General features: G+C 40.1%; 3 protein-coding genes across 6 annotated transcripts in view; 2 read left to right on the top strand and 1 right to left on the bottom strand.

Annotated features, from left to right (window-relative positions):
- LOC138176893 (palmitoyltransferase ZDHHC9-like) overlaps positions 1-562 on the bottom strand; it is a 1,994-nt gene extending 1,432 nt beyond the window's left edge. The window contains exon 1 of the mRNA XM_069107828.1: positions 1-562. This exon is cut by the window's left edge and continues 3 nt beyond it. Within this exon, the coding sequence (XP_068963929.1) occupies positions 1-373 (373 nt within the window). The 5' untranslated portion in view covers positions 374-562.
- Positions 1-18,838, top strand: part of DNHD1 (dynein heavy chain domain 1) — a 110,570-nt gene extending 91,732 nt beyond the window's left edge. Inside the window, exons 3-5 of one of the 2 annotated variants that reach the window (XM_069107858.1) lie at positions 15,006-15,103; positions 15,242-18,071; positions 18,388-18,838. In XM_069107858.1, the coding sequence (XP_068963959.1) occupies positions 15,014-15,103; positions 15,242-18,071; positions 18,388-18,704 (3,237 nt within the window). In that variant the 5' untranslated portion in view covers positions 15,006-15,013 and the 3' untranslated portion in view covers positions 18,705-18,838. Of the gene's footprint in view, positions 1-15,003; positions 15,117-15,241; positions 18,072-18,387 lie in introns of those variants that run through there. The other variant, XM_069107859.1, reaches the window with a different exon arrangement.
- The window catches only part of ILK (integrin linked kinase), a 491,171-nt gene that overhangs the window by 399,545 nt on the left and 72,597 nt on the right, over positions 1-19,029 (top strand). The gene's annotated exons all lie outside the window — the stretch shown is intronic.

Genomic DNA, 19,029 nt, shown 5'->3' with positions numbered 1-19,029 from the left:
GAGGGGGTGGACGCTGACCCTGTGGCACCGTGCCATTGGTTGCCTCTATCTCCATTGCAATGAAAGCTGCTTCCTCTGGCAGGGTCCGGGGAATCACTCTGGGGTCACTGAAGCTCGTTCGCAGCAGCGTAATCATGGAAAAGAGGAAAAGGACTGCTTCAAAGACAGGGATGGCTGGAGACAGCTGAACAGCCAAGTAGCGGCACTCAAAAGCAAAGAAGAGGGTGCAGGTCCCCAGGATGAGGAAGAGAGTCAAGTAGAAGATCCCCTTCAGCCAGGCCATCATGACGCGTCCATCGCAGCAGAAGGTGCTCCTGCCTGGGAGCTTCTCCCATTTTCGAGTCACCTTTTCCCTCACCACCATCACAGACATGGCTGCAATACACCTCCTAAGCTTGCCTTCAGTCACAGGAGAAATGTGATTTGCGTCAAGTCCAGGCTCAGAACCACAACTCTGGTGGCATTGGTGGCTGCTGCTTCTGTCAAGCCAGACATCATCAAAAATCTGACTTTCAACCCTGGCGACCCGGACTGCGGTGGGAAAGGGAAAGGCGGCGTTCTCGTTCTCCTCCAGGAGGGAGCGAACGCTCTCTGCGGCAGGCAGGGGTATAGGTGGCGACTCCTCCGCCCCGCCCCGAGCCCCAGGCTCTAGATGATTTTCCCAAGGCCATCTAGACAGTGACAATATTAGTATTCCTTTAATTATGTTATCATATATGTCAGACAGAATCTAGAAAACATCCCCAGCGATCCTACACAGGAACCTAAGATCTTAGATGGTTTTTTTTTATTATTGCCATCATTTGAATATATGAAGAGAAAGGAAGATATGGAAAATGAACAGCTTCCTAACAAGGTTATGTTCAAAAATAGAATTTGGATTTCTTTTTTTAAAAATTTATTTACTTTTAGTTTACAACATTCAGTTCCACAATCCCTTGAGTTTCAAATTTTCACCCCCTCCCTCTCCTTCTCCCCCTCCCCCACCCATGGTGGCATGCAGTCAAATACAGGATCTACAAATACCTTCACATTAAACATTAGTCAGGTTGTAAAGAAGGATTATAACCAATGGAGTGAACAATGAAAAAGAGGAAACAAAACAGAACAAAAAGAGAGAGAGCAAATAATTTGCTTCAATCTGCATTCAGACTGTAGTTCTTTCTCTGGATGTGGATATCTCTTTCCATCATGAGTCTTTTGGAATTGTCTTATAACCTTGCATTGCTGAGAGGAGCCCAGTCTATCAAAGTTATTCATCACACATATGTTGTGTCTGTAACTGTGTACAAATTTCTCCTGGTTCTGCTCTTCTCACTCAACATCAGTTTATATAAGTCTCTTCAGGTTATGAAGTCTGCTCCTCATTTCTTATAGCACAATAGTATTCCATAGCATTCTATAACACAACTTGTTTAGCCATTCCCCAATTGATTTCCAATTCTTTGCCACCACAAAAAGAGCTGCTATAAATATTTTTGTACATATGGGTCCTTTTCCCACTTCTATGATCTTTTTGGGATACAACCCTGTAGCAGCAAGCACTCTAACATACCCAGGATGGCTGCTAGCACAAGTTCTGCTTTTCTAAAGGAAAGCAACTCAAAATGGGTTAACAATCTTACTTTAACGAAACATATATAATTTACCTAGTTCAGGGGGAATAGTCAGCATCCTGAACTTCAGAGAATACAAACAGAAGCTACAAAGAGACAAAAAAAAAAATACAGAGAAACAGACCAGCAGACAGGGCTTCCAGCTGACTCACTATTACACCCATACTTAGTTAGTTACCAGAGAGGGAAGCACCAACATCTGGGTTTTCAAAGCCAGGGGGCTCAACAGCTGCCCAGAGTCTCATCTGGCCAAATCACACAACTCTTCCCAAAGTGAGCCCCAAAGCAAAACCTCACATCAGGGTATATATAGCGTTCTCCTGGGTCAGAGAATGTCACAACCCTCTTGACCCACATCACAAAGTATGCCCTATCACAAAGTAACAGGGTGTGGGTGTTCCTGAAAAACAAGCTTCCTGCCACAGGCTCCATGTGACCACATTCAGCCTACTGGGGGCAGAGTATATTTCCTTTTTTTTCTTTTTTAAAGCAATTGGGGTTAAGTAACTTGCTCAAGGTTACACGGCCAATTATTATTTCTAGGTGTCGTGCTGAGTATCTGAGCCCGGATTTGATCCAGGTCATCCCGACACTGGAGCCGGTGCTCTTACTCACTGAGCCACCTGGCTGCCCCTAAGAGTATATTTTCAAATCAGGGAAGGTTCTCAGATTCACTTAAGCCTATCAAGGGGCCAAGGGGCAGGGAAGATCTTCAGATTCCCATTATCATTACAAGCCCTAGAAGTAGTATTGCTGGGTCAAAGGGTATGCACTTATTTATAGCCCTTTGGGCATAGTTCCACATTGCTCTCCAGAATGGTTTAATCACTTCACTACTTCACCAACAATGCATTAGTGTTCCAATTTTTCCACATCTTCTCCAGCATTTATCATCGTCCTGTTTTGTTATCTTAGCCAATCTGACTAGTGAGATGTGGTACCTCAGAGTTGTTTTGATTTGTATTTCTCTAATCATTAGTGATTTAGAGCATTTATTCATATGCTTATAGATATCTTTAATTTCTTCCTCTGAAAACAGCCTGTTCATATCCTTTGACCATTTATCAATTGGGGAATGACTTGTATTCTTATAGATTTGACTCAATTCTCTGTATATTTTAGAAATGAGGCCTTTATCAGAGATACTGGTTGTAAAAATTCTTTCCCAATTTTCTACTTTCCTCTTAATCTTGGTTATATTGGCTTTATTTGTACAGAAACTTTTCAATTTAATGTAATCAAAATTATCCATTTTGCATTTCATAATGCTCTCTAACTCTGGTCATAAAAATCTTTCCTTCTTCATAAATCTGACAGGTAAACTATTCCTTGCTCTCCCAGACTGTTTAGAGTATCAGCCTTTATACTTAGATCATGCACCCATTTTGACTTGATTTTGGTATACGGTGTAAGATATTGGTCTATGCACAGTTTCTGCCATACTATATTCCAGGTTTCCCAGCAGTTTTTGTCAAATAGTGGGTTCTTATCCCCAAAACTGGGGTCTTTGGGGTTATCGAACAGTAGATTACTATAGTCATTGACTGTTGGGTCTCATGTACCTAATCTGTTCCACTGAGCCACTACTCTATTCCTCAGTCAGTACCAAGTAGTTTTGATGACTGTTGCTTTATAAAACAGATTAAAATCTGTATGGCTAGGCCACCTTCCCTAGCATTTCTTTTCATCAATTCCCTTGATATTCTGGACCTTTTGTTCTTCCAGATGAATTTTGTTACTATTTTTTCTAGTTCTGTAAAATAATTTTTTGGTGGATTGATTGGTATGGCATTAAATTTATTAACCAATGCATAGCATTGCCTCAGCTTAGGCTTGGACCCCAAATATAGGGGAAGACAGACTTTTACACATTAAAAACAATTGGATAAGACCAATTAATTAAAAGGAAACAATACAACATTGGTTAATCTGATTTCAGTTGGGTGAAAGATTAGGGACTTTCTAAGTTGGGAGGAGGAAAATGAACGGGTTAAATTACCTGAAATCAGAAAGGAGATGTCCCTTTGGTACTCCCACCAAGTGTCTATAAATTATCAAAGGGACACGAAACAATAACATTGATCAGTACGAGGCAGTTTTCAGATAAGATATATTGGTTGCTTGAGATGTACAGTTGTGAGAAAACTCCTTGCATCAGTCATTGGATCTGACTGAGTTTCTGGTCAGCATTCTCTAAGTACCAGGTAAAGGTGATCCAGTTTCCCAGCCATGAACAGCTAGGTTCAAACAGTGTAACAAGGTTTTTTTTTTCCCAGTTCCCACAATTGAATAGTTTTCTCACAAGATAGAAATTGGACTAGGCCCCTAATTAAACAGAAAAGGACCTGAGCCAGCTCCAGAATTGAGTCACAAGATGGAGTCAGTATGGTTAACTCACTTCCCACAATTAACCTCTAGCTGTCCTAATCCCTTCAATTTCCTCAGTTATATCCCAGCACTTTAAACTCTTTTTTATCTCAGCCACATACGTTACTGAAAATTGAAAAAGAACTAAGAAACTTAGGGAATATAAATTTTTAAAAATCTGCAAAAGTAATACAGAGTAGATTTTATGGAATATTAGGCCCAAAGGTTCTCAATTTTCCCATCGTTCCATTTTCTCTTCACTTGAAATCTGGGTTTCCTTTCCAAACCTATTCTTTATTGCCACCCAGTGTCTCCCATAGGCCTAGAGGGGACAAGCTAGAGGAAGGGGTGACTCCAGGAAAAATGGGGACCTTATTAACTGTCCCTTGTGCAAACTACACTGTACTTTATATTATTTCCAGATATCAGTAGCCTGCAAAATGGAATTCAAGAAAGCCTACAGATACTATTCAAAATCTTGAACTCCCCTTATGCTGAGAACATCCAGGACCAAGCCCAGGAATGGGTAACCATCTTTCAGGGCTTATGTGAGTGCTGAGGGGTCCACAGGGAGAGAGGGGCATTGGGAGATCTAAAGGAATGAAAAGGGCGTGTGTTTGTGTGTATTTGTGTGTGTGTAAGGGGATTGGGGGTACGATGAGAGAGTAAGAGGGGATATAAGGGAGTAAGAGGCCTGGAAAGATCTATCTGAGGCTGTGAGAGATCCTAAGAAGAGAATGTAAGGAAATGAGATTCTGTGGACACAGCTCCCATGTTACAGACCCCAGGAACTGACCCATTAAGCTTCTATTGTTGTCTCTACCAACCATTAAAGAGAAGTTGTACTATGTTCAGAGAAGGGTACATTGGAGGAGGACCAGAAAGAACATATTTATCTAGAAACTATCTGACTAATCAAGAGAGCTTTAAACTCTTTAAAAAGGGAAGGGAGATGGGAGGAAAATACTCCGATATAGCAGATTAACTAGATAGTACAAAGAGTAGCAGCTATGACATAATAATAAGTAATATATATGTACATATGCAATATATCTACATACATATAGTATATATAACTTACTATGTGCCAAACACTGTGCTAAACACTTTACAAACATTATCTCATATAATCCTCATAATAACCCTGGGAGGCAGGTGCTATTATTATCCCCATTTTACAGTTGAGGAAACTCAGGCAGATAAAGGTTAAGTGACTTGCCCAGGGTCCTGCAGCTAGTTCATGTCTGAGGTTAGATTTGAACTCATGTCTTCTTGATTCTATCCACTGTACTAGGTACAATACATGAAAAGAAAAAGAGAAGCAAAAATACAGAAAGCAATGATTGGGAATAGGGGCAGAAATAGTATCCATGGAACTCAACTGTCTATATAAAAATGAGGAGAGTATGAGCAGTAAGCAGGGTGAGTTAGACTTAAGAGTAATACCTTGGTAGTAAATGTGGCCCCATAGTTAACACTGACTTTTGATGGGATATTTACCATGACTAGAATAATAGTGGAAAAGTGCACCTTTGTTTAGAAGGATCAGATCAAGATAGCGCAGAGGAGGGGTGGCATTTCATGTCATAAAACTATTTACTGGTAAGGAAATCCACAAACCAGAGAGAAGAAACACAAATGAGAACATTTGAGAGATTGTCAAAGGATGGAAGAAATGATGATATTTTGGTGAGGAATCTATTACCAAGGTCAAACTAGATATGTCTGTATGAACGCATGAAGAGTTCCTAATGTATACCACAAAGTTGTCACACAGACAAGGGAATCAAGCTTAATTTCTGTATACTAGGATATATCTTTCTTCTGATAACAATTGTCTGATAAAGTTTTGACTTGGCCATTTCTTCTTTCAGAGGTAGAATAGGAAACAGGAGGTATCATTTACTGCCTGATTCTGAAAAGTGACAAATTGATTGGTGAAATAGATAGAACAGTAACTTCAGAGGGAAGTGACCATGCAATCTGTATTTATGATGGGAAATTCTAATCAGTCTGAAATGAACTCTAGATATTAGAGAGATTTTAACAAGTTCATTAAAAAGATAATATGTCATGATAGTATTCTATAGGTGAAATCAAATCAAGAACGATAATAACCTATTGATGATATAATTCTTATGACAATGTAACCTAAACTCTGGTCTAAAGCAGATTTCTAAGATAAGGACCATATGCATAGTATAAGCATACCTTGGCGATATTGTGAGTTCAATTCCAGACCACTGAATAAAGAGATTATTGAAATAAAGGGAGTCACAAATTTTTTGATTTCTCAATGCATATAAAAGTTCTATTTACATTATACTGTAGCCTATTAAGTGTGCAATAATATTGTGCCTAATAAAACAATGTAGATACTTCATCGAAAAGCATCATCATCTGAGCCGTCAGCAAGTCATAATCTTTTTGCTGGTGGAAGGTCTTGCCTCAGTGTTGATTCCTGCTGACTGATCAGGGTGGTGGTTGCTGAAAGTTGAGGTAGTTGTAGCAATTTCTTAAAGTAAGATAACAGTGAAATTTGATGCAAACGATTGACTCTTCCTTTCATTAAAGATTTCTCTGTAGTATGTGATGCATTTTGGTAGCATTTTGCCCACTGTAGAATTTCTTTCAAAATTGGAGTCCGTCTTCTCACTCTGCTGCTGCTTTATCAACTAAGTTTATGTAATATTCTTCAGTTCTTGTTGTGACTCAGGGAATAGGGAGGCCCAAGGAGGAGGAGAAAGACAAGGGAATAGCTGATCAAAGGAGCAGTCAGAACACATATTTATTAAGTTTGCTGTCTTCTATATGGGTGTGGTTCCTGGTACCCAACAACAATAGTAACATCAAAGATCACTGATCATCACAATCACCATAACAGATGAAATAATAATGAACAAGTTTGAAACATTGTGAAAATTACCAAAATATGACACAGAAACACGATGTGAACACGTGGCTGGAAAAATGTTGCCAAAAGCTCTGAGTCATGGTAAACCTTCGATTTGTAAAACAAACAAAAACAGCAACAACAAAAATCCCCATAGTATTTGAAAAGTGCAATAAAACAAAGCTCAATAAAACAATGTATGCTTGCAATTCTGTACCTGGAAGAGTAGCCATGAAATGGCTTGTGCTTATCTTCCCAGTTATGGTATACAACTTCGTAACAATGGGCTGGAGATTGAGCTTGCCGTCTCAGCATCGGGGAAAAATCTCTCCTAGGTGTCTTTCATTGTGCCCTTATGCTGCAAATGAAGGGAGACCCAGCAACATAAGGATGGAGTTGACTAAAGGTGTTTATGAGAAATAATATTAAATCTGGTAAATGTATTCTTTAATGGAATAAATTTAAGAAAAACCAAATGAAAATAAGACTGGGGAAGTATAGGATCTGCCACTTCCTCTTGGCTGGTTGATTTCTCTTAGATGTATCCCTATGACAAAGCACACATAGTCACACCCATCTCTCAGCTTATATCTCATGGTCTTAAAAAAGGCAATTGGTGAAGTAGTGCATTTCAGTGCTGGGTCTGGAGTTAGGAAGTAATGAGTTCAAATGTGACCTTTGACACTTAACTGTGTGCACTTGGGCAAGTCACTTAACCTTTGTTAACCTTAGTTTCTTCTATTGTAAAAAGAGAATAATAACCTACCTTCCAGGGTTGTTGTGAAGATAAAATGAGAAAATATTTGTAAAGTGCTTGGCACATAGCTCATTATCTTCCATTTAGAAAAGGGAACTATTAAAAAAGATTGGTGGACCACTTTTGAAAAGGGACAGGATTAAAGTAGAGAATAGAACAAATGGGGGGTGGGATAGGATGGAGGGAAATATAGTCAGTCTTTCACAATATATCTACTATGGAAATGTTTTGCATAGCTACACATGTACAACCTATATTGAATTGCTTATCTTCCCAGTAAGGGTGGGTGTCGAGGAAGGAAGGGAAAGAATCTGGAATTCAAAGTTTTAAAATCAAATGTTTAAATATATATTATTATTATTAGTTTACATGTAACTGGGAAATAAGATATACAAGCATTGGGGCATAGAGATCCATGGTGTTGTACTGGAAAGTCACAGGGAGAATGGGGGAAGATACGGGAAAGAGCTGATTGGCGGAGGGGATGGGATATTCAGTGGGATCACTGTTTTGGGGTAATGGGTAGGGGAAAAATGGGGAGAAAAATCGTAACTCAAAATCTTGTGGAAATGAATGATGTAAACTAAAAAAAATAAAAAAGAGAGGAAAAAAATTTGGTGGACACCATCTGCTGCCCCAGTCTCACTGTACCTAGGTTGCAATCTCTCCTTTTTCTCATTCTCACCAAGAGGTTCCCAGTCATTGTAAAAATCTTCCCTCTCCTACCCTCACTGTCCAAGGACTAATCTTAAGTGAGTTTCCTCTTTTCTCATACTGAGAATTACAAATCGCTAAAGATTTGGTGACCATTTTGGTGACATTCTTCCTTTGAAATCTGTTTGTATCTTTTGATCACTTGTCTATTGGGGAACGGCTATTAATCATATATGTGTGTATGTATGTATATATATGCACATATGCATATATATGTATAAATTGTTTATCTTGGATACCAAACCTGTATCAAAGAAATTTGATAAAAAGATTTTTTCCCATTCAACCACTTCCCTTCTTATCATAGGTACATTAAGTTTGTTTGTGCAGAAGCTTTTCAGTTTTATGTAATCAGTTATCTATTTTATCTTTTCTAATTGCTTCTATCCCTTGTTTGGTTAAGAATACATCTTATAGGCAGTTTAATAACTTTCGGGGCATAATTCCATGTTGTTCTCCAAAACGGTTGGATCAGTTGACAATTCCACCAATTGTTAGTGTTTCAGTTTTCTCACATGCCCTTCAATATTTGTCACTTTCCCGTTCAATCATTTTAGCCAGTCTGATAAGATGATATCTCAATATTGCTTTAATTTGCATTTCTCTAATCCATAATGATTTAGACTGAGCATTTTTTCATATTACTCTAAATTATTTTGATTTCTTCATTGGTAACCTGCCTGTAAATATCAATACCACTACTAGGTCCATTTTCTAAGATGATTAGGGGAAAAGGAAAAGAACAAAATGAGTAGGACCAAGAGAACGTTGTATATAGTAATAGCAGTATTGTTTTAAAAACAACTTTGAGCATCTAAGTTTTGATTATTACCCAAATTAACTATAAAGTATCTATGAAGGAAGATGCTATCTGCATTCAGAGAACGAATTGATAAATAGAAGTATGTATAGAATGATTTTATATATATATATATATATATATGAAATATATTACGCACACATATTTGTGTCTAATGGTAGCCATCTCGGGGAGGGGGAGAAGAAAAAAGGAAAAAATATTTACACGGTAACTTTATTATATATTTAAGAGGAATAGCAAGTTGTACATAATAGATTTGCAGTTTAATTTGTAATCTTTTTTTATTCTACCATGTTCATAAATTAAAAATAAAATATTTTAAAAGAATACATCTTATAAACATAGTTGTAAGAGGTTTATGATCTAGTCCTCTTCTAATTTTTTAATAGTATGATCTTTAATATTAAGATAACTTGTCCATTTACAATCTATTGTGGAATATGCTACAAGGTCAAACCCTAATATCTGCCAGACTGCTTTCCAGTTTTCCAGGCAGTTTTTATAAAATAGGGAGTTATTTCCTAAGTAATTTATATTTTCTGGTTTATTGAACACTTGGGTTATTGATTACATTGTTTGTGATTCTCCCTTGTCTAGTCTGTTCCCCTGTAGGATGGATGGATGGATGGACTGATTGGTTTGTTTGTTTGTTTATTTATTTGTTCATTTATTTATTTATTTTGTCTTTTTGCCTTTTGGAGGGCAATTGGGGTTAAGTAACTTGCCCAAGTTTACATGGCTAGTTTTTTTGTGTGGGTGTTAAGTGTCTGAGGCCAGGGGCCTCCAGGGCTGGTGCTTTACTCACTGCGCCACCTAGCCGCCCCCATAGTAGGATTTATATTTAGTTTTTCTGGGTGTTATTTTTTTTTTGGTTGTAAGCGTATATCCTTTGCCTTCTGGAATATTATAATTCTAAGTTCTCTATTCCTTTTGGTTGCTTGGGACTTGAATTTTTCTTTCTGGTTGCTTGCAGGATTTTTCTTTGATTTGGAATCTATGGATTTCATGTTCCTGGAAGTTTTCATTTTGGGATTTCTTTTAGGAGGTGACCAGTAGATTTTTTTTAAAATTTCCACTTTGCCTCCTAAGAGATCTGAGCAGCTTTCATTTAAGATTCCTTGAAATACGATGTCTGGGTTCTTTTTTTTTATCATAAATTTCATGTAGTTAAATATTCTTAAATTATCCCTCCTAAATCTATTTTCCAGGTCATTCATTTTTGCTATAATTTACATTTTCTTCTAATTTTTCAATTCATTTGACTTTGTTTTAATATTTCTTTTAGTCTCGTGGAGTCATTGATTCATTTTAATTTTCAAGGAACTTGTTTGAGAAAAGTTTTGTTCTTCTTGTGCCAAGCTATAAATTCTCTTTCACATTCTTTCTGCCATAACTCTTATTCCTTTTCCAATTTTTCTCTAGCATTCTCATTTCATTTATAAAAACACTTTAAACTCAGAGTTTTCTTTGAAATTGTGCCCAAGCTGTTGAACAAAAATTTTCCTTAGAGGGTTAGCTTGTAGAGTCATTTTTTTTTTGAGATCTTTTTGAGTCATTCTCTTCTGGATTTGTGTCTTAAGCATCCTTGTCACCATAATAGTTGGGTTTTTTTTTAATGATTGGAGTCTTTGTTGTTGTTTACTTTTTCTTCCAAGCTACTTTTTGGAGGTGAATAGTATGTTTCATCATAAGTCTTTTAGAACTGTATTTGGTCATTGTGTTGATTACAGTTACTAAGTCTTTCAGAATTATCATTATTATGCTGTTGCTATATAAACTGTTCCGGTTCTGATTACTTCACTTTGCATGAGATTATGCAGATCTTCCCTTTTCCCTGAAACCATTCCCATCATCATTTTTTGCTAAATACATGTAATGACAAATTTTAACATTCATTTAAGGTTTTTGAATTCCAAATTTTCTCCCTTCCTCTCTCACCTCACTTTTCCCTAAGATGGTTAGCAATTTGTTATTGGTTACTATGTGCAATCATGTAAAACATATTTCCATATTAGTCATGTTGTAAAAGAAGAAACAGACCAAAGAAAACATGAAAAAAATAAGAAAAGTGAAAATAGTGTGATTCAATCTGCACTCAGACTCTATCAGTTCTTTTTCTGGATGTGAATAGCATTTTCCTCATGAGTCCTTTGGAATTGTCTTGGATCATGGTGTTACTGGGAATAGCTGTCATTCATACTTTATCATTGTAAGAAAGAAAGAAATAATAAGTAAGTAGAATAAATGGACCTTTTATTAGTAAATTTTATATCTGAAACCTATAATTATCATTATATGTAGTGAAGAAACACTGGAGGCCTTTCAAGTAAGATCAAAGGTAAAGAATGATCATTATCATCATTATTAATTGATGTAATCCTCGAAATGCTATGTATAGGAATAATCTAAGAAAAGCAATCAAAAGAATAAGCATATTCAAAGAGAGAAACAAAATGATCACCTTTTGAAGATATTCTGCTGGTTTAAAGAAACTTATTCAACTAAAATTAATTGACACAATTTTTTAAAAGTTGTAGAATACAAAACACATAAATCTCTAGCATTTTTTAATACTAACAAAACCCTTCAGAGTGAAATTTAATTCAGAATAATTATAGAATATATGAAATATTGGGGGGGTCTGTGTACCAAGACACACACAGGAACTACCTCAATGCAGCTATAAAAGACTCTACTGAATTACAGAGCTAAATAATTGGTGAGAAATTAACTCTTCATGATTAGGTCATACCAATATAATAAAAAGTGATAATGCATCCTAAATTAGTGTACTTATTTGGTGTCACACCAACCAAATCCCTATCTAGGAATTAATCTACAATTAATATTAGAAAAAAAAATTTATCTGGAGGGAAAAAAAAGTAAAGAATCTCAAGAGAAATAATTTTAAAAGGTAGGAAGGAAAGCAATACTAGAACTTAGATTATACTATCATAGGAGTAACCAAACAATTTGGTTAAAAAGTAGAAAAGTTGATCAGTGGAACTGATTTAAGGATAAAGATAAGATATAATTATATTATTATTTAATTATCTTAAGTATAAGATAAAAATAAACAAATGATAGTATTAATAAACCCAAAGACTCCTACCTACTGGATCAGGACTTGCTTTTTGACAAAAACTCCTGGAAAACTGGAAAGCAATCAGATACTTACAAGTTTTGTGAACCTAGGCAAGTAACTTAACTTCTGCCTGTCTCAGTTTCTTCATATGTAAAATGGGGATGATATTATACCTACTTCCCAGGGTTGCTGTGAGGATAAAATGAAATTATATTTGTGAAGTACTTTGTAAACCTTAAAGTGCTACATAAAATAACTATTATTATGATTAGTTTGTTATTATAATTATCATCACCATCACCTTTATTATTATTATTACCACAATAAACTCCAAATGAATAGATGACATAGATATAAAAGATCACATAATAAATTAGATCAGCAAGGAAGAAGATACCTTTCTCAACTATGGATGTGGAACACATGGATGTGACCCATGACCACACAAGGAACAGAGAAGATCTTAGAAAATGAAATGAACAATTTTGATTACTTAAAAGTTTTTGCAAAAACAAAACCAATTCAGTTAAAATGAGGAAACAGGAAGTTATTTCAATATTTGAAGCAAATTTTTAAATAAATGTCTGGATATAGATATAGAAATAATAAATTCACATTTACAAGAACAAATAACTTTCCTCAGTAAATAAATGGGTCAAAAGAAAACAGGCGGGGTCCCCCCCCTTTTTAATTCAATTTTATTTTTAGGTCTGAATTCTCTCCCTCCCCCTTGCTCTTTTCCTCTCCATCAACAAAGCAAGAAAGACAAAACCTTTTACAAACAAGGAAAACAAATTCCCTTGGTGGGCATGTTAAAAAAAAAAGTCCCAGTCTGAAATTTGAATCCACTACTTCATCTGAAAGTGTTTCGTCATAAGTCTACAGGAAATGTAGTTGATCCTTGTGTTGATCAAAATTCCTATGTCTTAGGGGCAGGTAGGTGGTGCAGTGAATAGAGCACCGGGCCCTGGAGTCAGGAGGACCTGAGTTCAAATGCAGCCTCAGACACTTAACACAAAAACTAGCTGTGTGACCTTGGGCAAGTCACTTAACCCCAATTCCCCTCCAAAAAGCAAAAAAAAAAAAAAAGAAGAATTCCTATGTCTTGCCAAGTTGTTTTGTCTTTACATTTTATTGTTATTGAATGAATTTTTCTCCTGGTTTTGCTCATTTCATTTTGTATCAGTTCATACATGTCTTTCCAGGTTTCTCCGAAACCAACATCTTCATTATTTTTTTTTGAGGGGGGAAGGCAACGCAATTGGGATTGAGTGACTTGCTCAAGGTCACACAGCTAGTTAAGTGTTAAGTGTCTAAGGCCAGATTTGACTTACCTAAGGTCACACAACTAGTTAAGTGTTAAGTGTCTGAAGCCAGATTTGAACTCAGGTCCTTCTGACTCCAGGGCCGGTACTTCTATTCACTGTACTACCTAGCTACCCCACCTTCATTATTTCTTAAATCACAACAGCATTCCATCACATTCATATACTATAACCTGTTCAGCTATCCCCCAATTGATGGAACACCCTCTCAGTTTTCAATTATTTGTCACTACAAAAAGAGCTGCTATATTTTTGCATGTTAGTCCTTTTACATCTTTAATCTTTTATAGGTATAAAACTAGTAGTGGTATTACTAGGTACTACATTAAAAACAGGCAGCTTTTAAAGGAAGAAATTCAAGCTGTTAACCACATGAAAAAATAGTCCAAATTACTAAGAATTAGAGAAATACAAATTAAAGCAACTCTGAAGTGTCAGCTCTAAATTGAGTTCAGATCTTGCCTCAGACAGTTACTAGCTGTGTGACCCCTGTACAAGTCAACCTCTCTATTCCTCAGTTTTCTCATCTTTAAAATGAAGATAATAAAAGCACCTACCTCATAGGGTTGTTGTGAGTCTCAAATAAGTTAATGTGTATAAGACACTATATAAATACTTGCTATTACTATTAAATACCTAGAAAGGGGCATCTAGTTGATGAAAGAGGTCATTCCTGCCACATGAGGTTCATTTGAAGGGATGGAGTATGTTATAAAGCACAACAGGTTAAGCATTTTGAAGAGAAGACTTAAGGGAAACACAGCTGCCTTCAAATACTTGAAATACTGTCATATGGAGAACAGAATTAGCCTTCTTCTGTATGGTCCCAGAGGGCACAAGTTGGAGCTGTATGAGAAAGTTGCAGAAAGGCAGATTTAGGCCTACCAGAACAAAGACTTTAATTATTGCTGTAACAGGGTGGAAAAGATGGGCAAAATTTCCCTTCCTTCTTCCAGGTAAAGGGCTTTCTAAAAGTGAGACAGGTGTATTTCTATCAGGAAGCGGTGAATTCATCACTATAAGGTTTTTACCCAAAGGCAGGCTACTTTATTAGGCTTCAGGCTATGGTTAGGAGTTGAATTACATGACTAATAAGGGATCTTTCAATTCTGAGATTCTGTTGTGGCTGCTGAATTGAATATTGAATTATTGAAGGATCCTCTGTGTAGGATTTATAGAAAGAAATACATAAAAATAACACAGAATGAAAAGGTGTGGAAGGGCTACAACTTGCAGTGGTAAGAGTACCCACATTAATGATATAATGGGTCCATTGTGTTTCTATGGCCATATCATCACCTTCATTCTTGGTTACCTTCTACATTTTATTCTTTGGGATGGTCTTTGATAAGAACAGTGGGCCTGGTTCTGCTCTAATCCTTAGTACGCCAACAACCATACCCCAGATCTTTGTCTTTCTCTTTCCAGATGCCTTGATGGAGGTTTGGGTGGTTTTCCAACAGAAGTGGATTTTTCTGAATAAAGTCATCTATGAGATGAAGATCAGCTTCCCTAGCCCAGAACTGGTGAGAATGTGGGGTAGGTGTGTTGCAGAACAAAGGAGGAAAGGAACCCTGAGCAGGGGTTGCTTGACTGGTGTCTTCTTTGCTTCCTTAGGCTCCTTTCCTCACCTTTTTCAGTCTTCCTCCCTCTTCCTTCTGTAGAGTAAAAGGTTCCAAGTGGTAGACTCTCAATACCGAGAACTCATGCAGATCTGCATGGAGGACCCTTTGGTGCTGTCCCTCATGGTGCCCAGCAGTTCACGAAATTCCAAATTCCAAGACCAACAGCTGCAGAAGCTTTTAGAGGCCGGCAGTATTGAGCTGGAGCATGTCATCACAGCCCTAGAAACAGTGCTCTATGGGGTTCGCTCTCGCTTCCCTCGCCTCTTTTTCCTCAGTGACAGGGAATTAGTAGCCCTGATGTCAGCTCCCCGGGAGGCAGCTGAGGCCCAGCTGTGGGCACACCGCTGCTTCCCCCATGTGCAGGGTGTGATATTTGGGCCATGTTCCCTCTTCTCACCCAGTGCTCTGGAGGTCAAAGAAGAGGCACAATCAATTCTAGGCACATATGGGGAGGTATTGAGCTTGCGATCCCCCCTGCCCCTAAAACATGATGTTCCCAAGTGGCTAACCTGTCTTGAACAATGGATACGTTCAGCCTTGGTACATGGGCTACCAGAATGTGTGGCTGCTCGCCTGGCCCTACATGATTCCTTGGACCATGACTTTGAGCAACCCCCAGATCCTGGGCAGCCCCCCCTGCATCTTCATGGCCATCAATGGCTAGAGTTAGCCCAGGCCTTCCCAGTCCAGTGTGTGCTGGTAGCTGAGGAGGTGGCCTGGCGGACTCAGGTGGAAGAGGTACTGCTGAATCAAAGGACCCATCTTCTTGGTCTCATGCAGCTTCGCAGGCTGGAAGCCTTAACCCAATTTGCCCGTGAGCAACGGAGCACCCACATTGGATGCCCCCCTCCTTCTCCTCGACTGTCCCTCCTGCTAAGCCTGTTGCTTACAGGGGCTGTAGCCCACCGGGACACAGCATTACTTTTGCAGCAGCAACAGGTCAGCGAGTTTAAAGACTTCCACTGGGACCGCCAGCTGAAGTATTATTTGGGCCCTGAAAACAACAGCCAAAGCCCAGATTTTTCCAACAATTCACCCCAAGTTTGCTCATCCCACAAGAGCAAGCCCATATGTTGGGTGGAAGTACTGGGTCACTCTTTCCTATATAGCTATGAGTATGTGGGCCCTGGCCAGAGACGAGTAGCCAACCTACTTCTTGAACGACCTGCTCTGGGCCTGCTGTTGGCTCTGAAGGAGGTGGCCTGTGGGACCCTACTAGGCCCTATTGGTGTGGGCAAGAGTGCCTTAGTGACTAGGCTGGCCTCTGCCCTAGGCCGCCAACTGGTGACACTGCACTGTGTAATGCACATAGAGGCCCGCTGCCTGGGCTCCTACCTGACTGGAGCCCTGCAGAGTGGTGCTTGGCTCCTGCTAAAAGCTGCAGGCTCCCTGCCAGTTGGCCTGCTCTCTGCCCTGGGCCAGCGCTTGGGCGATCTGCACCGTCTCTATGTGCCTCTGCTACAGGGAGCTCCAGACATTACCAAGCTGGATCCCATGCTGCCCCAGGTCCTAGGCAATAGCTTCTTTGAGAATCATCGAGTTCATGCGCGCTTAGGCTACGGATGCTTCTTAACTCTCACCCACATGAGCCCCACGTTACCCACCAACCTGCGCTTCTTGCTTCGCCCTGTGGCCATGGCACTGCCAGACCTGCAGCAGCTGACTGAAATCACCCTGGTGGGCGCTGGCCTCCGGGATGCTGTGCGCCTGGCATCTCGTCTGGCCACATTCTTCTCCTTGGAGCAGGATCTAGAGCTTGGACTGCAGCCCTGCCGCCTCCCAATACTCATACAGGTGCTTGAGACTACCCTACAATTCTTGGAAACTCCCAAGGATCAGCATGGCCCCCCACTTCCTCGAACTCTAGGTGCTGCAGAGGAGGCCGCTCTGCTTCATGCCCTCCTTCACTCACCACTGTTTAGTGGGCCTGAGCGGCCCCGGCTGCAGACGCTGCGCCAGCTGCTCTCTGCTGTCTTCTCAGGGGCAGGCAATGTGCTGGCCACGCCATGGACCATGACTCCTCCAAAGCTGGCAGAGGAGTTACGGCAGATTGGCCTATATGTTGGTCCTGATGTTCTGGCTTCTCTGGAGCAGCTGAGCCAGGCCTTGAGGCAAGCACCTGGGGTCCTGCTCATGGGTCCCCCTGGCAGTGGCAAGAGTACATGCTGGCAGAGCCTGGCTAAGGTCCAAAACCAGCTGATAAGCAGGAAAAAAGCCCATAGAACTATTAGGCCTGTGTATATCACCTCCCTATACCCCAGCAGCCTCAGCCCAGAGGAGTTCCTAGGCTGGTTTGAGGAACATCGTTGGAACCATGGGGTCTTTTCCCAGAAGTTGTGGACTGGCATAAGCCAACGTGAAAGAGACTCACAGGGAGTTCATCACTGGCTGGTCTGTGATGGAGTGCCTAGTGCTGCCTGGCTGGATCCCATTGCCTCCTTGCTGAGTAGCAATGCTAAGCTTAATCTGCCCAATGGCCAACAAATACCTCGGCCACCAGACACCTGGCTCTTGTTAGAGGTGGTAAATACAGCTGGTATGTCTCCTTTTGTAGTAGGAAGCTGTGCCCTGGTATGGTGTGGAGGGCATCAGACATGGCAGGCAATGCTTGCAACTCTAATGACAGAACTGCCCCGAGAGTACTATGTACTCCCCCAAACTATCGTCGAGCTGCAACTTCTAGCAGATACCCTAGTGCCCACCGTGCTTCGCTTCCTAAACCGCCACGGTGCCAACTCTGTGCTCCATGTCCATGGACAACCAGCACCCAGCCCAGGTGTGGCAGAGGTTAACAGCATGAACCACCTCCTTCGAGGGCTACTTAACCCCTACCTGCACTACACAGAGGAGGAGCAATACCACATCATCGGTGAGGTGGGGGGAGAGAAGAAAGGAAAGGGGAGGTGGAAGGATGGACTTGGGATGAGGGAAGAGGAGGCAGAAGGGGGAAGGGAAAGAACCCAGAAAGAAAGCGGGGGAGAGGAATGGGGGGAGAGAAGATTAGGGTGCTAATTGGAAGGAAATATATAGTCAGGGATAGGAAGAAGTCCTAGAACCCAGGACGGAGGGAGTTGATGACAGGATGTGACAAGAGGGAGCTCTTGTGGTAAAAGACTTCACTTTGTTCTTCTCTTTTTCTCCCTTTTATCCTCCCCTATGGTGCTCCCTATCTTCCTCACTTCAAGAGAACACAAGTCATTCAAGCTCAGTGGTCCAAGGCTCCGAGGGTACTCAGGGCAGCATCTCTGCTGAGGGACTTCAACAAGATGTGGAGGGAGACAGAAAACGTCGAAACCATTTGCTGGCTATCAGTAGCTTCCTCTTGGCCTTTATTTGGGGCTTTGGATCCCACCTCCCAACCAGGTGCCTACAAGGAACCTCCAGAGTGCATACCCTGGGGAGCATCTTCTGGTCTTTGGGCAGTGCCAGAGTCAGCAAAGTTATTTCTGAGTATGAGAGAAAGAGAGAGAGACAGAGAGTATGTGTGACCATTCCTGTGTGAGAGACTGTGTGCACATGGACTCCAGAGCCCAGATGAGAATTGTCTTGGAATTTATCTCACTCTTTATTTGTACAGGTTCTGGTCCAGCTTTGACAGTTTTGTTAGGGGGATTTTGAAGCACCATCCTGAATGCATTGAGCTGCCCACCTCAGTCTCTCTGTTTGATTTACATCTTTGCCCTGAGGATGGATCCTTAGTCCCCTTCACAGGCTTCTACTTGAGCAGTCGGATCAAGGGAACTTTGGGCACCTTCACCCTCTCTCCCCAGGTATGGCTGATAAGTAGAGAGGGAAGAAAGTGATGTTGGAAGTGAGCAGTCTGGAAC

The sequence above is a fragment of the Petaurus breviceps genome, unplaced genomic scaffold (genome assembly GCF_028583685.1).
Source record: "Petaurus breviceps papuanus isolate PSGF00001 unplaced genomic scaffold, PetGlider_PUasm1.0 90294, whole genome shotgun sequence".
Lineage (NCBI taxonomy): Eukaryota > Metazoa > Chordata > Mammalia > Diprotodontia > Petauridae > Petaurus > Petaurus breviceps.
This window is presented reverse-complemented; position numbering and strand designations above follow the sequence as displayed.